Below are 18,406 nucleotides of genomic sequence, written 5' to 3'. Positions count from 1 at the left end.
AATAAGGTGATTTCTTTACATAATGAGGATTTGTACGCAACACTGGTCCAGTACGTCTCCAAAAGGTATTCATCACGCTGACGTCAATCGATTGCTGGTCATTCACTCATTTATACATGTAGATTTGATGTTTCAGGTGCAGATTCCTCAAACAAAGCAATAACAGACACACACAAAATGGAGTGTGATGCAATCACTTTCCAATCTCCATTTTCCCTGTCCACATGGACACACACATCTCAGAGTTTTTAGAAACCTTCATTATGGAAAGCTTTTTTGAAAACCCCAGTTTCTGCAACATAACACACTACGCAAGCGTAGAAGAAAAATAACTGTTTGGCAAAATATCTGCATTAGTGTGGACGAGGCATCAATGGACTGAAAGTCTCCAGTATTCTGTTTGTTATTATTTTTTGTCTCGTTCTACATTGCACTGATAAAACAAATAGGAGCTTCCAAAAATATATATAGAGATAAACTAAGGAAGCATATACAGTATATATTTGTTTTAAAATGCTGTGTGATATGTCCTGGTAGTGAACTGGGAAGAAATACTCAACCTCTCACATGCATTTCTTTTTAATGCCTTTCAAGATCTATTTCACACTAGCCCCACACGCACGGACTAATACACAACACAAAGTAACCCACAGGAATACATGCTGAATCCAAGAGGCTTGTGGACATTGTGCCATGACTGGTTCCTGTGCGTCAGCAATGTGTGTGAATAGCACCAAAAATACACACTACTTCACTAAGTCCCATCAACCTATTCCTTCCTCCACTTCTAGTCTATTACTCTGCTGATTCCCCATCACAGCCCCCACCCTATCCCGCCTGTTTGTGCGTCCAACCCTGTGCGCCTTCCTGCCATTCTTCTACTGCGTCTAATTTTAGATGAAGGAAAAAGCCCTGTCCACATCTGCTGGTCATTCTTAAGAGGTGAGTGTGTACTTGTGCGTGTTTTTGGGACTGTGAGAGGAGGAAAAGTAAACCAGCGAAAGGTCATGAGATGAGGTGAGAAGAAGCAGTGGGATGAGTATTGAACAGGAGAGGAAATATAGAACAGGTTACAGACACAGATGTATTGTCCTAAACCACGACAAATGCTTGTCATGACTGAAATTAACTCTGAATTTTCTAAGCAGAGGTAATCCACAAGAGCAACAAATTGACAACACAATAAAGAGTGAAATTAAGGACATAGTTTTATCAAAGTCAAAGAGTTTAATGCTTGATTCAAAATATGAATGAGTAAGACTTAAACCAAATTTGCAAGAGTTACAAAACTAAGGTACTGAATAATTTTTTGTATCTACTGAACAGATGTAACCAATATTAAGTTAAATTTGGTTAGTGAATTGCTACAATTTGGATTATCCCAGCACATAAAACATGCCTTACACAAGCAAATATGGAGAAATGGGCACACAAATGGACTGCAACCAACCGAGACAAAGGACTACTTCTATCACAAAGATGTGGAGTGGGTATGACTGAGCAAGCAAAACATACATTTCATGTCTTGTACATGCATATTTTATACACACTGTACAAACACATATAGGATACTGGCAATTACTACTGTGCGTCACAGTGAGCTGTGAAGGGGGACACAGAGGGCAGAGCACAGCGTGTTTATGTGTGTGTTTATCCCGTCGTAAACAGTGACGAGAGACACATGCCGTGTCACCGCCTGTCACCACTTTCTCTTCTTCCCCAACTGTTCTTGCCCTTCACTCTGTTTCTCCTGTTTTTCCATCAATCCCTCTTCTTTTACTCCTGGTCCTGTCCCACAATCCTTTGCCTCTTTGCTGCTTGCCTCTCCTCCTTTTAACCCCCACCCCACTTGGTCAGCTTGTTAAGCATGTCTCCTAAAGCTGATTAAGTAGTGTTGATCAGCCTTACATAATGCTCACCTCGCGCAGACGTCGCTACCAGCCAACCGGCAGACTGCTTTTTTTGTGCTTGTGAACAGGAGATTGAGAGAAGTCAGAGAGGAAAAATTTGCATCAATGAACATTGCTCTGCATGGAGCTGCAACACACACAATCGTGTTTGCATACATTACTGTGATAATATGTCTTGTTGGACTGAAGCCAATTGAGTGCATTATCTCTGTGATGAGCACATTTGTCCACAATGGCAGGATGTGTACATCATCTTGGTCTTACCAGGTGTGTGTAAAATGTGTGTGTCTGTCTGTCTGCCAGTGTGTGCAGATAATGGCTGTTTATCCCCATGAACACACTGGGCTGCCAAGAGAGACCACGCACCTACCACACTGGAGCAGTGAGCGGTACACAAGCACAAAACACAGACTAAATATGACAGACTGAAGGCATTAACGACAAAAACCACAAACATGCATCCACACACTTTCGCACTGTGTTGGTGGTGCCTGTAAACAAAGCGTCGCCCTCGATCTCATTAATTGGTGGAGTGATTGAGTTAACAAGACAGTGCACACAGGCAGGTTAGAAAGGTCAGCTGGCCCAGCTCCTCTTCGCTGCTCTCCTCGTTTTGCTCTCGCGCTTTGCCTCGTGGGAAAGATTAGAATCCTCAGCTGGAGCAAATAAAGCTGGATGTTATGCAAGCGCCAGAGAGTGAGGGAGGAATCGAGAGACAGAGAAACAGAGAGAGAAAGGCTGATGATGATGTAACTTAAGAGAAGAGTGGCAAAATACATAAGTGGACAGCCATACAGAAAGAGAATAAGGGAGAGCTGCAGAGTTGTGTGACAGGAATAAAGCAGATGACCTTACAAGGTGACCAAGCTCCATCACAGCCTGTTCTACGCACCTTGCTGTACTATACGGTGCCAGCCACCCATCAACACAAATGCAGCCAATCTGCTCCAAGCAATGAGCTCAGCAGCACACACACAGCTGGTCCGCACTGTAAGAGACCAGTCCTCTTTGCTCCGTCTCATCCTGGACATACACACAAACAAAATCCAACTAAAGTAAGGTCATTCTCACTGTTGTGCCTCCAAAACAATACAAAGAGGATTGTGTTCTTGATCTGAGCTTTGACTTGGAACCAACTGCAGCCTTTCAACAACCTCAGAAATACCTACACTACATGGACCAAATATATTTAATGTTTACTGAAGTCCAATGTAATTAGCAATATTATTATTACAACTGTAAACCATAGTTTGCACAAGGACAAAAATTACATACAAATTCACAACCACAAATGAAATATCATCTGTCACTCTAGTGTTGTACAATACATAGCTGGTGTTCAGACTAAACAAGCAATAACGGCCTATCAAACTATCAGCATATGTGTTTTCCAATATTGGCTGATATGAAGACACTACTTACAGAACATATGCAGAAAAACTTACTTAATTTCTTAATTCAGCTTATTTATTTATAACAACTGAAGTAATTTTTCCTGACAGTTTAATTTCTTTGTGACATGACTTCAACCATCAAATATAAGTTGTCACTGCAAAAAATGTGTATCAGCGGAAATAGTCATATTAGACATTTCTTACCTCCCAATATTAGAAACTGCTAATTAATTCAAACTAATTACATTTTGCTTCTTTTTTTTTTAACTTGCTAGCTGACTTCTGTTTTTCCATTAACAGATGCTGGGGTTAGACAAATGTAGGAATGGTAATATTGTAATATTTTAACAGCAAGGCCTGGGAGGGAAAGATTACAACACAAAGGACCTGGGCTGGGTTACAACTTGACATACCAACGTTATGAGTGAACCTTAAACAAATTAATTTGCAAAAACCATAAGTAACAGGTGCCACAAAGAACAGAAAGCGAAATAAATAAGAAAGAAGGAAGTGAACAAAGAGAGAAATGGCTGAGCGATGGGGAAGGAAGGAAGTTCAAAGAAATTAAAGACTGACAGGCAGCGAGAGAGAACGAGAGACTCAAAGAGCAGTGAACTTTCTCCCCTTCGCCAGTACACTGCTTGGATGGTGTTATGTAAGAACTGAATGAACACACGCCAATTACCTCCGCTCGGTGGAACTCATAACATGAGGCACTACCTCTCTATTTGTACGTGTGTGTGGTGAGTGTGTGGGTGTGTACATGGGTTACGTGTGTGTGGACGTGAAAATGGTGAGACCTCTCAGTTACATGTTAGACACAGAAGAAACTAACACACATATTATATAGACAGCATGTACACAGACTATTGTCCCGAACGCTGATTCACAAGGGCTCAGATCATTCGTTCAAGGTGTACGGTAGCATGGGGGTTTCCCCAGCCAGTGACAGCTGTATGGGCTTAAAGTTACACCTGCACAATACAAAAATGGATGACACACCCATGCACACACCTTGGTACAATAGGCTAGATTCAGCACCTACACACGCACTTTTAATAGTCACAATGTAACCAGATTTAATAGAGAGGCTTCTAATCATCAAAATCTCAAATCACTGCATGCATGTATCACTTTTTTCATACACAAAGAAAGATATGATCAGTAGCTGTGGAATATGGAATCATCTTTGTTAATATGAATAATTAACATAATGATATCGATGCTTACATCCTATTTGGGATACCAACAGTGATTTCTAAATTAGCACACCCACAAAACCCTGTGATTCCTTTTGTTACACTATTCATAGTAATTGGGTCAAAGGTGTTGTATAAAAGTGCCTACTTCTTATACTTAGTTCAGAAAAATAGGGTGAACAGAGACTGTTAAAGTCCAAAAACTGACTGAAATTCTTCCTAGCTGATCATGGACTACACTGTATGCACTTAATATTGCAGATTTTCTTCTGTAAAAGACAGTATTCCTAGTAAGCTGTTTACATGGCTAATGAAAATGTACATTTCACTAAGTCCCATTTACACCCAGTTGTCCATACCCTGGAAAAAAATAAACAACTAATTTTCAATTCAAGTAGACTTATTTGTAAATATAGCCTGCCACGTTCATTCCTTCCAATTGTTCTTGCATCATTTTTGTTGATAACAAAGTCTTTCAGGGTGTTAAAAGTAGGTAATTTTCTTCTTCTGAACAGAATTGCAAACACTTTGGTATTTGGTTTGTGCACAGTCCACAGAGCTGACCATGAACACGTAAGAGGCTGTGTGTTGCAAACTGGTAAAAATGAATACTCCTAAAATTTCAGTAATATCAGCATATTCCATGTGTCATAATCACAAATTCCTTTCATTGGAATGAGGCCTAATTGTACTGTTTATGTGATGCGTATTACTTTTGGAATACTGCCCTATACAGAATAAAACTGGAACATGTAAACATAGTAATTCAGTGTGTAATCATGGCCTGGCCAAGCGAAAGTGAACATCAGGGTCAATTTCTTTTTCTCTAAAACAATACTTCTGATTACTCAGCATGAAAGACATATATCTCTAGTTTCTAAAACTGTGTTTAATTTGTACCTGAATTCCAACTGGATATATTAGAAAATCTATGAGAATACAATGCAAATTAAGAACAGTAAAGGTTGTAAATGAATGTATACAGCATAAATTCAGAATGTAAAAAACAATGAGAAAATAAATATGCTCAAAATAAATGCCTGTGTCTAATCTTATATTTCATAATAATTAAATACTGTAAGGATTTTGAATGTTATTTATTCTACAAAACAGCAGAAAGATGTGTATTAAATATAGTAATGACACTTATGTCACCAAAGACTGATAATTTTATCATTATCTTAATAAACTTTAACAAACACCTCACATTGTTAATTTTTTGGATTCTCACTCCATTACCATGAATTAATGTCTTTTAAAACTAAAATAAAAATTATATCAGTTTCATTTTTGGATATAATGTACTCTCATATATTAAGAAAAGTGTGATATGCTAAATATTTTCCCTTGCCTCGAGGAACAGCACTTTTTGGCATTTTTTCCAAACCTTGAATAACTGCTATATATTTTTCCTCATCCCGTTTCTTTGTCAATAATATTAAATTCATGTTTTTATTAAATATTTGGTTAATATTCCTTAATGGCATGTTAAATTTGAGTTATTATGGTTGCTGCTAAAGTATTTTTTAAAAACAGATTAGTATTGCTGTATTGCTGCACAGCGCTTTCTCACTTCGTTACTCACTTGGCCAGGCCCATCAGTGAATCAAGGTAAATATTTCTGCAACAAATAGGTATATTAAAGGTATGGCCATAGGCTATGTTCTGTCATGTTCTTTGTGTACAGGGTGGGGAAGCAAAATTTACAATGAACATCTAGTTGTTTTTTCTCAGCAGGCACTACGTCAGTTGTTTTGAAACCAAACGTATATTGATGTCATAATCATACCTAACACTATTATCCATACCTTTTCAGAAACTTTTGCCCATATGAGTAATCAGGAAAGCAAACGTCAAAGAGTGTGTGATTTGTCACCAAAGGAGATTTCAAAAATAGTTGGAGTGTCCATAAAGACTGTTTCTAATGTAAAGAAGAGAATGACTATGAGCAAAACTATTACGAGAAAGTCTGGAAGATACTATTAAAGAAGAATGGGAGAAGTTGTCACCCGAATATTTGAGGAACACTTGCGCAAGTTTCAGGAAGCGTGTGAAGGCAGTTATTGAGAAAGAAGGAGGACACATAGAATAAAAACATTTTCTATTATGTCAATTTTCTTGTGGCAAATAAATTCTCATGACTTTCAATAAACTAATTGGTCATACACTGTCTTTCAATCCCTGCCTCAAAATATTGTAAATTTTGCTTCCCCACTCTGTAGACAGGGCTGATTTGGTTAAATGGATCAGACATGACCAATCACATATTAATGCATTATGACGGCAAAAAACTGACCAAAATTGTCTTAATTTTGTTTACACACATACGCTCACAGGTCCTACATTCCTACACACACCTCTGCACTCTGCCTCCTGTAAAAACTAACCTAAGGGAGAGAGTGTACCTTAGTGCACAACCCGGCTAATACTTGGGCCAGACCAGCACAAAAGCCCTCCTAAGTTAACACCCACACACACGCGGTGAGGATACAAGGTTGGGGGCCAGCTGGAGTGAACGCAGTGTACACGAGTATGTGTGTGATGTTAAATAGAAACGTGTGTGAGAGCAACTACAAAGACCTCAGTATATGTGTATGTGTGTGTTTTATGGCCACAGCACTTCACTCTTTCTTTTTCCTGTAGTTACAGCGGAATGTTTGATTGGCATGTTCTAGCAAGAGAAAGATTCTGTGCTAAAGGCTTGTTTCCACGGTTACACATACACAATATATTATTATTTACCATAAATACATATGCTGGCAGTGTAATGACTGACACAATATGTACCCGACAGTATGCAAATGAAATCTGTTTATCATCCACAATACATTCAATTCTCTCTCTTTTAATTCCTCAAATCTCAAAATCCCTGTCTATATTTCAATCAGTAACAATCTGAGCCAAAATGTCTGTCTGTCCCTATTTACCCTTCCACTTTTTTCCCCCTTGTGCTTTCATTCTTGATTCTTTCTTGCTTACATTTTCTCTCTCATCCTGTGACTGGTCAGGGGATCGAGCTCACTGTTCTGTTCATTAAAAGGTTTAATCCCCTAAAACAACAATCACTGTGTGTGCATGTGTGATTGTGTGTACAGTAGGTCTATATGTGTGCGCCCACCCGCATGCAACTGCCTGGTTATGCAATTTCACTAGGCCACATCTGATGCTAAAAATGGACATGGATAAAACTATTGTGACCCAGGGTATGGCTACTGTACAGAGGCACTGGTGCACACACAGCACATAGTACACAGACAACGGGGACTGGGCAAGCTGCATAACTCTGATGTCATGAAGAAAAACTCAGATTTTATGCCATATCTTTTTCTGATTGTCGACCATATGAATGTCATAGAATGGTCATCAATAAAGATTTCTATTTAATGCAATAATTTCAATAAATAATTGGAGAATAGTTGAAGAAATAAGTCAATTGTCTGAATTTTGAACAAAAACCAAGCTTCTCTTGGCTTTGCTTTTAGTTTCCAAAAAAAAAAAAACAGTGATCTTTTTACAGACAAAGATATAAGAATGGGTGACTGAAAGCTATAATGAATAATCGCTGCCAAGATTTTAAGAATTTGTCAGATGCCTTCATACAGAATCTATGGCTTGTCACAGAAGCAACATGGCAGCTCCCAAAACACATTTCCAAAACAGCGTGAAACAGCGTTGTATTGTCCCTCTTTATTTTCAGTCTATGATAAAGACAAAGAGGAGAGAGATACAGGAAAAGGATGTGCAATTTCACATTTTGGTTTGTTTTGTTGATCTCTGCCTCCTGTACCATTGATTTAATAATATGACTGTACTAATACCAACATGATACTTCAAAAGGAAGATGAGAAAACAGGGAATGCTGTTGAGATGAAAAAATTCACACTACAGAAACTCAAACAAGTGCCTGTTGTATAAATTACCCACTTAACAGCATTCTCAGAAAATGTACAAAACCATCTTAAATGCAGCCCAGTCTTTGACAGCCTGGAGTGAAAAAATGATGACCAAGATGACAAAAGAAATCTGAAAGCTGGATATTTGGATCACTGAGGCCCTAAAGGACTGGTAAGTACAGTCACCAATGGACAAAGTCCTTGAGAAATGTGTGTGTGTGTGTGTGTGTGTGTGTGTGTGTGTGTGTGCATACATGCGTGCGTGCATGTGTGTGGAGGAGGATATGCTATATGATGTGCATCACTGATGGCCAGCTTCATCATTAAACTTTAATCACTCTGCTTTCCTATAAATACTTTTCCAATGATCCAATGCATTATTCAGTCTCTCTCAGGCCGCGCACACACAGAGATATACTGGCTGGGAGACACACACACAGACATACACATACACAGACCTGGAAAGCCAAGAAAAAGTCCTGGAGGAAGGAAATCTTATTAACATTTAAGATGTTGATGGCCGACAGGCAAAAATAGTCAGATGTTTGTCCTGCTGCAAGTGCAATCTACCACACTGGGTTCTGCCACACAGCTGGATGTGTTTTAATGGTGTATGACATATGTTGAAACTCCGACATATACTCAGGCCAACTCGCATTATATCCCAGTTTGTGGTGTCTGACTTTCACCTCGTGTCTGCACTATTCAAGGGTACTCCCAAAGACCTTGAAAACCTTGAACTGTAAAGACAGTGACTGGCACGTTTCTATACTATTTGAGTCATGTTAGCAGACCACCATGTTACCTCTGTTCATCAAGTCATGTCGGCTGGTAAATCGGGGCATCAAATGAAAGACGGAGGGAAAGTGTTGGGTGACATGAAGCAGGAAAGAGGAGGAGGAGGCTAATGGAAGAGGAGCTGCCACTGGGGTATTAGTCCATGGATTGGTGACACAGAAATGATAGTGAGAGGGAGGAGAGGATGGTGGGATGGGAGGGTCAATCGATGCTTAAAAAGGTTTCACTCCTCTATAGAGACGTTGTGTAGGTGCATAAACACACAAGTCTGTTGAAAATGAAAATACACAAACACACACACACACACACACACGGCTCCATCTGGCTCAAAAGTCAGAGGGCTAGCCAAACAGCAGCATTTGTTTCAGAAGGGCTAGTTTGGCAACCATTTGGGCAATTTCATAAGATTAATAAAAATCTACTACTTATGGGGTTCAAAAAAGATTAACTTCGACCTCCCTTGTAATATGATTAAGTCAAATTCCGAACACTATAGGTTTAGCAGTTCTGACTGTAGGATCTGCACACAGGCAGGCTTTTTTTTTAAACGTAGATTTGTCATGGATTGCGTATGCACATAACTTTCTCGCTCCCCCAGCCTGTGATGAGTTGGCTCAAAGTTCAAACTGAGCAGTGACGTAGAGAAAAGAACAAGTCTGAACATGGAAGGGGTGAGAGACTGCAGGAGAATAGAGTAGCATGCAGACAGTCGGAGGAAGAGGAAAGACTGGTCGAAAAGAACGCTCCAAACGTGATCTTGCATTCCTTACATGGGGTGGAGCGAAAGAGACAGAGAAACAGAGAGAGGAAAGGAATGGGGGGAAGGGGGGGAGAGGGAGGGAGGGGATGGGATGGGAGGAGGGTGACAAGAGAGAAAGTTTAATTTGGCGCCAGACAGCATTTCAATACCTGGCAGACAGCCGCACAAAAACATACACACAAAATATCGACACTATGTAAGTGGCACAGAAGTACTTTTGGTGACTTCCCATCGTCCGAAATTAGATTAGATATTTGCCCTCCACCCCCGCTCCCTGGGTCCGGCACAGCGGCAGATTCCCAGATAAAAATAGCCAGAGGAACTATTCAAACACTGCTGCCTTTCTGCAGGGAGTGTCTGCTGACTGCACTGGACTTAAGGGGTTAGAGAGGGGTTAGGAGCTCCACTCCACTGCCTCACAGAGTCAGTGTTCTGGGACAGCGACACAGCAAGTCTCTATCACGCACACATAGCACTTTTATCTTCCTTTTTTTTTTTTAAACACAGGAAAAACATAGCATACTGGTAACCTCAACTCTTACACACACTAGAGTTATAGCAGGGGAAAATGCAATGATGTACTTTGAGACTGCTAGACTATTAGAGTGAACCATACATCCCCACTCAGTACACTGCCTGGTATTGTGTTCAAACTGAAACCTAACATGACATACAGAGATACAAAGAACTTGCCAGTCAATTTTAATTTTCACTAACCAGATCCAGCACTATTGATCTGAATAGAGCTACATTAACAACCTAACTGCACTGATTGCTTACTGAAAAGATGCCCTCAGCATGACCAGCATTATTGGGGTTAATCTAAAAGTACGTAGACTAGGAGTATACATTACAACACCAGTCTCAGAACTCTGCTACTGGCAACAACAAAAAAAAAAAAAAGCCACCATTGGGTGTAGCGCCATCACTAAAGGATAAGAAGAAATGTCTCTGTGCATGTATGTGCTATAACCCTGGCTGCATGGCTGTGATGCATTCAGGAGTCGTGCATTGGTCCACTGTTGGGTAAAGAGTTATGGGAAGAGTTAGCTTACTGACTGAATGACAAAGTGCTGTCATGGCGTTGACAGGTTACACCGTGATTATACTCTTAACAACCAGAGAAGTGACACTCTAGGCTCTAACCTAAAGGACAGATCATTGTGTTGTGAGGATCCAAAATAAAACCTCCCGTCTGAAAGGATCAGGGGAATAGAGTTACCTGACCATCACATGTGTGTGTCTAGTGTGTATGCAGGCACATTCAAGTCATCAGATCAGTTTCAGTGCCAACGCTGTCACCAAGAAGCTGCTATGCGCAAAGTACACCCAACAAGCAAAGATGTATACATTAACACACACACTGACACATAACAGAACTGCTCGCCTAATAATCCCTATTCCTCTTCATATACTCACTTGATACTCTTTTACAAAAACATGCCATTCTGCGCCTCACACTGACTCACCTCTACAACAATGTAGGCCTGTAAACTCCCCATATTACATTACAATACATGCATGCGCAAATACACAAACAGCTGCTGAACAGTGTAGGTCAATCCTTGCACACTTACACACCCTACTGCATTCTCAAAATGTATTTTAATACCCATTTGAAATGAAACCCTTGGTGAGTGTGTGTGTATGTACATGGCTGAGTACATTTTCAGTGGCTAATATTAACTCAATGCATTTTCTTATTAAAATAATGCACATTGTTATAAAAATTCTACAGCCAGTTTTACATATAACTAACTTATGAGGTAGGCTATTATATTCACAGTATGGATTTTCTGCCACTAGGGGACTCTGACTAAAAATAAAAACTATAGTTTGACAATGATCTGCTGAAAATTTGAAGTGATTCAGGCACAGATAATGTTGATAAAAATGGTAATGTATTGAAGTGTTAATCACATTATGTTTAGTGACGCACATATTCAAGTTGTGTTATTTCATTCTAAAAAAAAAAAAAGTTCTGCAAGTAACCAAATCCTAAATCTGAAGGGGAAATGATGCCACTGACAGGCAACCAAATGATAGAAACCATATTGAATTGTTTCGTATTTGAACATTATGTGACGTACATGTGTCAATAAACTATATAACAGAGGCCTAATCATAATCACATATTTAAATGCAGATATGTTACGTATAGCTTTACCAAAATGCCAATGTATTAATGCATGCATGCTTGACTCTTGAGTTTGTTCAGAAAAGGCTTACTAAGATAGGAACTGTTGTGTTTCCCCCTCATGTGTAATGCAGCACAGCCGGCAACTATTAACCTTCTAAGCAGGAATGTGGGAGGTCCAAGAATTCCAATAAAAAGCAGCAGTGTGTTTGTGTGTGTACGTTTTGTGCATTTCTACTTGCGCACATTTCTCAAAAGTAGAACAGTTATCTGTGAAAGGTTTGTCCTTTGAAAACTACAGGCCCACCCCATTAGCCTTGCTGACCAATAACCAATACAGTCAATACAAGGTCATGATGAGGCTACAACCAATGGCATCACAGTAAAACTAGGCTCAATACACACAACAGATGTACACACAGCCTCAGGACACATTTAGTTCTGCTGCCATGTCATCAGCGTAAAAAGTGAATTTTAAATGGACCTCTTTAGCGTTGAACATCACAACAAGGCAGTTGATCAAACGGCCAAGTCAGAACAGCCGATAGATAATCCATAGGACTTGATGGCCAGATCTGAGGTTAACGTGGGGGTCTGTGGGGCAGGGACAAACAGCAGCGCTGGACAGCGGTCAGAGGCAGTCAGAGGCACGCAGGCCGTCAAGGGTAATGCTGCCTTGCTGGCTGTGGTCTTCCCAGTTTCCCTGGTCAAGGGCGGCACAGGACTAATGGCGGGGAGGTCCATTAGTGTCGACTGGCTGAGCACATTGTTCACTTTGGTCACATTCCTGGCTAAATACAGACATTTCCACAACTGGAGGCCCTTCCACCAGAAGTCATTTGTCAACTTAGCATTGCAGACGACCATATCAAAAGTTGTATAAAGAACTCTTGCGACAATAAAAAGTGGGTCAGACTGCCTCCACCACACAATTCGTTTTGCCTTCTTTAAACCTTATCTTCTCCACTTATAAATATAAACTGTGACTCAAAAAAATCTCACAATTGTAACCAAGCCTGCTTAAGATTTTAGCCTACAATCTTGTTAGTAAAAGATGTTTTGCTTAAAGCTTTAGCAATATATACCATATGTTCACACCAGCAATCAGTCCATGCTTAACATACAATAGAGATAACCAGTTTTGTTGTGGGACGTCATCTGTTTCAGGCTTTAAGTATGCTGGCTGAGCCTGATCACAGCAGGGCACTGTCCCATAAACCAGGCGGTAAAACTGTATTGGGATAAAGGCAGGCAGCGGTTTTGCTGTGGTCAGCACTGCATGGGAGTTTTCACAGATAAGGCTAATCACTACGCTTATCATCACAGTGGTTGTTGAGATTGAAAAGCATATGCTCGCAACAGCACACATAAACCCACACAGGGAAAAGGTGAAATGTTCTCTCTCAATTCTTTACTGACAAACTACCCTTTTGTCTACTGCCTTATCACATCATAAGGCGGGACTGTGTGCATCTCAAATAAATACTACAACAAATCCACAGCAATGCCAATCAATCGACGGAATCAGTGGGGAGCACAAAGAAAAAAAGAAAAACAATCATGATTAAACTACGTAAATGAATGACTAATGAAAAGTGGGCTCTTTCTTTCACACGTCCACGTTTCACACGCATGCAGAAGTGCGGTCTCTTCACTTGTCAAAAGCACCACCAAACTATGAGCTACTCTGTACCATTATGAGCACAATGAGAGGTCCCTGGCCCCACAAGTCCACACACAATCACCCCCAGGGCCTGCCCCACTCCCACCATTGTCCCACACTCCACACACACATACACACAATGGCCACTCCAGAGCCAGGGGTCCCACCATGCAATTCCATCACACAAAGACACACACCAGTCCTTATCCCGTCAGAAAGGAAAGAATGACAGAGGTGGCAGGAGAAAAAATTGTATCCCTTGGGAAGGAACGGAGGGAAACGAGTGAAACACAAAAGGTGTAAGTGTGTGTGGGGTGGGTGTGGACATATTAGAGAGGGAGATACATACTGTAAAGTGGGCCAGTTATCCTGGTGTGTGTCTTTGCTTGTCAGTAGAGTTTCATCACTTATTATCAGAGCCTTTGAGGTACATATAAATGAGAATATTAAGGTAGAAAAACTCTCTGCCACCTGTGGAATACTCTGAATTAGGCCTGCATAATATTAAGAAACTCTACATCATTGAACAAATACTGAAACCGGTTCTATGTCTTTCTGTTTTAATAGGCATATTGCTAACATAGACCCTAAACAGTAAAAGAAAGTAAATAACTTTACATATACCTTAAGTGAACAAACTGCACACAACCAAGTAAGACAATAATTTTCAGTTATCTATTAATTTCTGTACTTCTTTTCGACTTTCTTGTGCATCACTTTTTGGCAATTTGTTTATTGCCCATACTCATCACAATGCCAATGAAAATGTTATTTGTCAGTCAGCTCTACTCTGCCTCTAAGGATCAGATAACATCAGGCAGCAACTCTGATTTGATATCAACAGAAATAAAACAGGAAACTTTGCAACAACACAGAAACAGCACGTGTCTGTCTGCAAGAACAGATGCAGCCATACCATTTCCTGCGTCATCACATCAATTCAGTATCAGCAGAAATATAATAATTTGCCAGGCTAATGAAATGACTGCAAAATGGGAGTGCATGGGAAGTGTCCAGTGATGGAGAGAAAGGAGAAGATGTAAACTCCACAGAGGCAGCAGCAGCTTACCGCACAGGATGTAATCCTAAAGCACCGAAACATCCTGGGAAAGATGATTACATTTTTTATCCTACACATATCCTTTCTTATAGGTTGTATCCCCTCACACTCTACTAATGTGTCCACTCTGAATTACTCCATCTACACACAGGTTAAGGGTTAAAACTATTCTTGATTGCAAATGCAGCAGGGCAACAGCAGGAGATCAGACAGAGCAGGGCAGCAGCACGGATTAAGCAGTTCAATAATTCAACTATTTAAAGGTTCTGTTATAAGATCAGTCTGTTGTTAAGTAATATCTTTGGAAGAGTGTTGCTATGTTTACCAACGAGTCCTAAGGGGTTTATCTAACATGATCAACGGAGAATTAATCAAATTCAGTGCTGATAACTGATAAATAACCTGATGACATTTAGATTCAGCAAACTGGAGCTGATTCAAAGTGAAGTTTGTCTGAAGCAATTAGGGAAGAAATCAATGAAGTTGCAGAAAATAACCAATCTCACAATTACCTTACACAAACTATACAGCAGTAAATGTGAAAAAATGTACTTGCTTAGTTGCAGCACATACTCCAAACCAACCAGAGCACAAACGGGTAGTAAGACCAGTTAACATTCTTTACATTTGCAGAACAGATGACAAACACAGCCAACCTACAACACAAACATACACTCCAACCACATACCTACAACCCATAACTTAAGCACTATTAATTTTTAGTACCTTCCCAGAAGCACTTAAGCGGACTGCTGCTATCACACACACAAACACAGCTTTCCTTGTAATAAAAGGGCTACTTTGTGGTGGGATGTGGTGTGATGTCATGGCAGGCTCCTCTGGGCTGCTGCGGGGAGTGGGTGTGTGTGTGCAGGAATGTGGAGAGTTGAGGGGCGAAGGCTGGGTGCAGCGGGAGTCAGGAGGGGACGGGGTGGGGGAAGGGAGGGGATCAGGGGAACGTCCCAAGTGGAAAAGGATCCCACACGGTTTGTCAGTCACACCACATGGTCCTGTGCCAGATGCTTAGAGTGTCAACGCATTATTCCTGGAGGTAAAACAATTCATTAAAAATAGGTGATACTTGTTTTGTTTTTTTAGATAACTGAGGGTTTCAATTGCTATGTCTTGTGCACAAGTACAAACATTTATTTTATGTCATCTAAAAGTGTCAAGTCAAAAAGGTGAGTTTTATTACCGTCACTCAGCAGCAATAAAATGCATAGCTGGCGAAAATGATTGTACTTTAACTTCCTCCTTTCAGAATAAAAATTGCTTTGACTTCTGGAGAGAGAAGCAAGAACAAACTTATGCAAGCATTTCAGGAATTAGACAAACAGACACACACAGAGCTCAGCTGACTACTGGAAACCCCCCTCCTTTCTGTCTCACTTCAATATGCTGACAGGCCAAGTACCTGACAAATGTAGGCTCAGTGACTGGGTTAATATCAGCTGGGTCGTTGTGGACCTGACCGGATCCAGTCACCTCAACACCACCACCATGAGGATAGACGTTAACTTATCAACACATCTGAGTCAGCCAGAACAAACACACACTCACTCACACCGTCAGTGCTTCTAGGATTTTCACTTTGTATTGTGAAAGGTGCTGGATGGTGAAATTAGGTTGTCAGGGTGACACAGAGGATGTCGCTGTAACAACTGTACAGTAGTTAAACCACTTCCTCTCGAACAGGAGTACAGTGCTAAACCTGCACCAGATTTCAGTGTCTTATCTAAGCTGAACCGCGGACTACACTGTGAGCAACTGAAACCAACAGGTTAATGTCGGGGCTAGTAACTATCTGGCTTCTTAATCACTCAGTAATGGTGTCAATGGAAGCTGGACCCACAACAGCAAACAAAAGACAACAAAGTCACAACTGGAGTCACGTAAACTTACCACTATCTCCAGGTGTTTTCATTCTTTCGGTGTCTACTTCTCAGGGTAGCTCGCGGATGAAGTTTGCGAAACTAGATGAATTCCACAAAGTTGGTTTGTGGAAACAAAAGTCAGTCTCTCGGCCGCTTCCTCCCCCTCAAGTTCCCAATCGGGAAAACTAGGTGAAGACACACTGCAAACTTCTGTGGCCACTGCTCCAGCGGATTTCTGTTCCCCAGCCGCCGCTACCGCCGCCGCGCGCTCTCTCGGTCGGCTTCCCCGGCTCTCCGCCAACCGACCAAACCGACCAAGGGGCTGGCTTTCTCCGCGAGCCGAGCGGTTCAGAACTAACTGTCGGTCCTCGCGTCTCGTCCCGTAACTAATAGCGATGAAATCTGCTCAAGTTGCGGCGGAAAACGGCCGACCGTCCCGAGTCGAGCCGACCGAAGGAACAGCCTGTTTGAAACAAGTTGTTTCGTTAAGTGTCCGTCAGCTGTTTACTCCGTCTCACCGGCATCTTCGTCGCTGTTTGACATCTTTTCGCAGTAAAGCTTTGTTACTTCTTTGACAGAAATTACAGATGAACCTCTCTTTCGTTGCACACTTTTTTTAGTCCTCCACTCACTCTCACACCACTCAGTGCTACTCTCTCCTCCCCCCGTGCCTCGCTCCGTCCTCGGGGTGTCGTGTTTCTGTGCGGGGCCCGCCCACACTGACGGGGAGGGGAGGGGGGGCTAACGTGGCGAGTCACGCCCACTCACCACGAGCCGGGACCTGGGCTGGCGTCACTGCAGCACGCGGCGTTGCCTTGGTGACCGCCACAGCGCGCTCGTCGTGGTGATATCACATCCGCGTCCAGCGATTTCCAGAGCGGCGCGAGAGTGCCTCTGCTCACGGTGTTCATTTGCGTCAATCAGTGGTCGGCCTGGTAATTAGACCACTTCTATTATAATAATTATCAAGTGGCAAATTGAATCAGACAGCGTCAGATAGTGATTAAGGCTGAAAACAGGAAACTCAAAGTCGGTGTTACGACAGTGGTATAAAACTATTGAGAAACTTTACCATTTTCGAGAGAAATTTTAAAAAAAAATGAATGTGCCTTCAAAATGTAACTATTCAAACCACAAACAAGCAAGGACAGATAGCTTGACACTGTCTTGTTGTGTCATTGTGTCTGTGATTTGCTAAAACTAAAGCAGGCCTATCATAAAATTTCATGATTTCCAGAGCTGATTGAAAAAAATTAACAAAACTACAAACTATAGAAATAAATAAAATATTCACTTTTTTTTTTTTAATCTATTTAAAATCTTTTACAGGGAGAATACATTTACATACCTTGCATAGCTTGCATACATTATTACATTTGCAACTATGCACCAATGCAATGTGTAAAGAATTTGTAGCCAAAGCTAATTTGCAGACCATGTCCCTGGTTAAGCTCTTAAGAAACAACACTAAGACAAACAAAAAACCGTATGACAAAATAACACTGAAATCAGCAAAGACTAAGCATTTGACAAAATACATACATGCTGACACAGATCAAGGAACAGTCAAACAATTAATAGATTAATTGTCATAGGATAATTGTAACCATTGTGTAACAATATAAAAAAGAAAATAATATATTTTTGGTCCTAGTGAAGTAGGAAAACTTCAACTCCTAGCAACAGCTTCACACATATATCTACTCAACTACATAGAT

At 40.9% G+C, this 18,406-nt stretch overlaps 1 protein-coding gene across 1 annotated transcript in view; it reads right to left on the bottom strand.

Moving 5' to 3' along the window:
* Positions 1-17,372, bottom strand: part of erfl3 (Ets2 repressor factor like 3) — a 54,954-nt gene extending 37,582 nt beyond the window's left edge. Inside the window, 1 exon segment of the mRNA XM_030158756.1 lies at positions 16,717-17,372. Coding sequence (XP_030014616.1) covers positions 16,717-16,738 — 22 coding nt within the window. The 5' untranslated portion in view covers positions 16,739-17,372.
* Between the last annotated feature and the right edge of the window lie 1,034 nt (positions 17,373-18,406).

Source organism: Sphaeramia orbicularis, chromosome 16 (genome assembly GCF_902148855.1).
Source record: "Sphaeramia orbicularis chromosome 16, fSphaOr1.1, whole genome shotgun sequence".
NCBI classification, from domain to species: domain Eukaryota; kingdom Metazoa; phylum Chordata; class Actinopteri; order Kurtiformes; family Apogonidae; genus Sphaeramia; species Sphaeramia orbicularis.
This window is presented reverse-complemented; position numbering and strand designations above follow the sequence as displayed.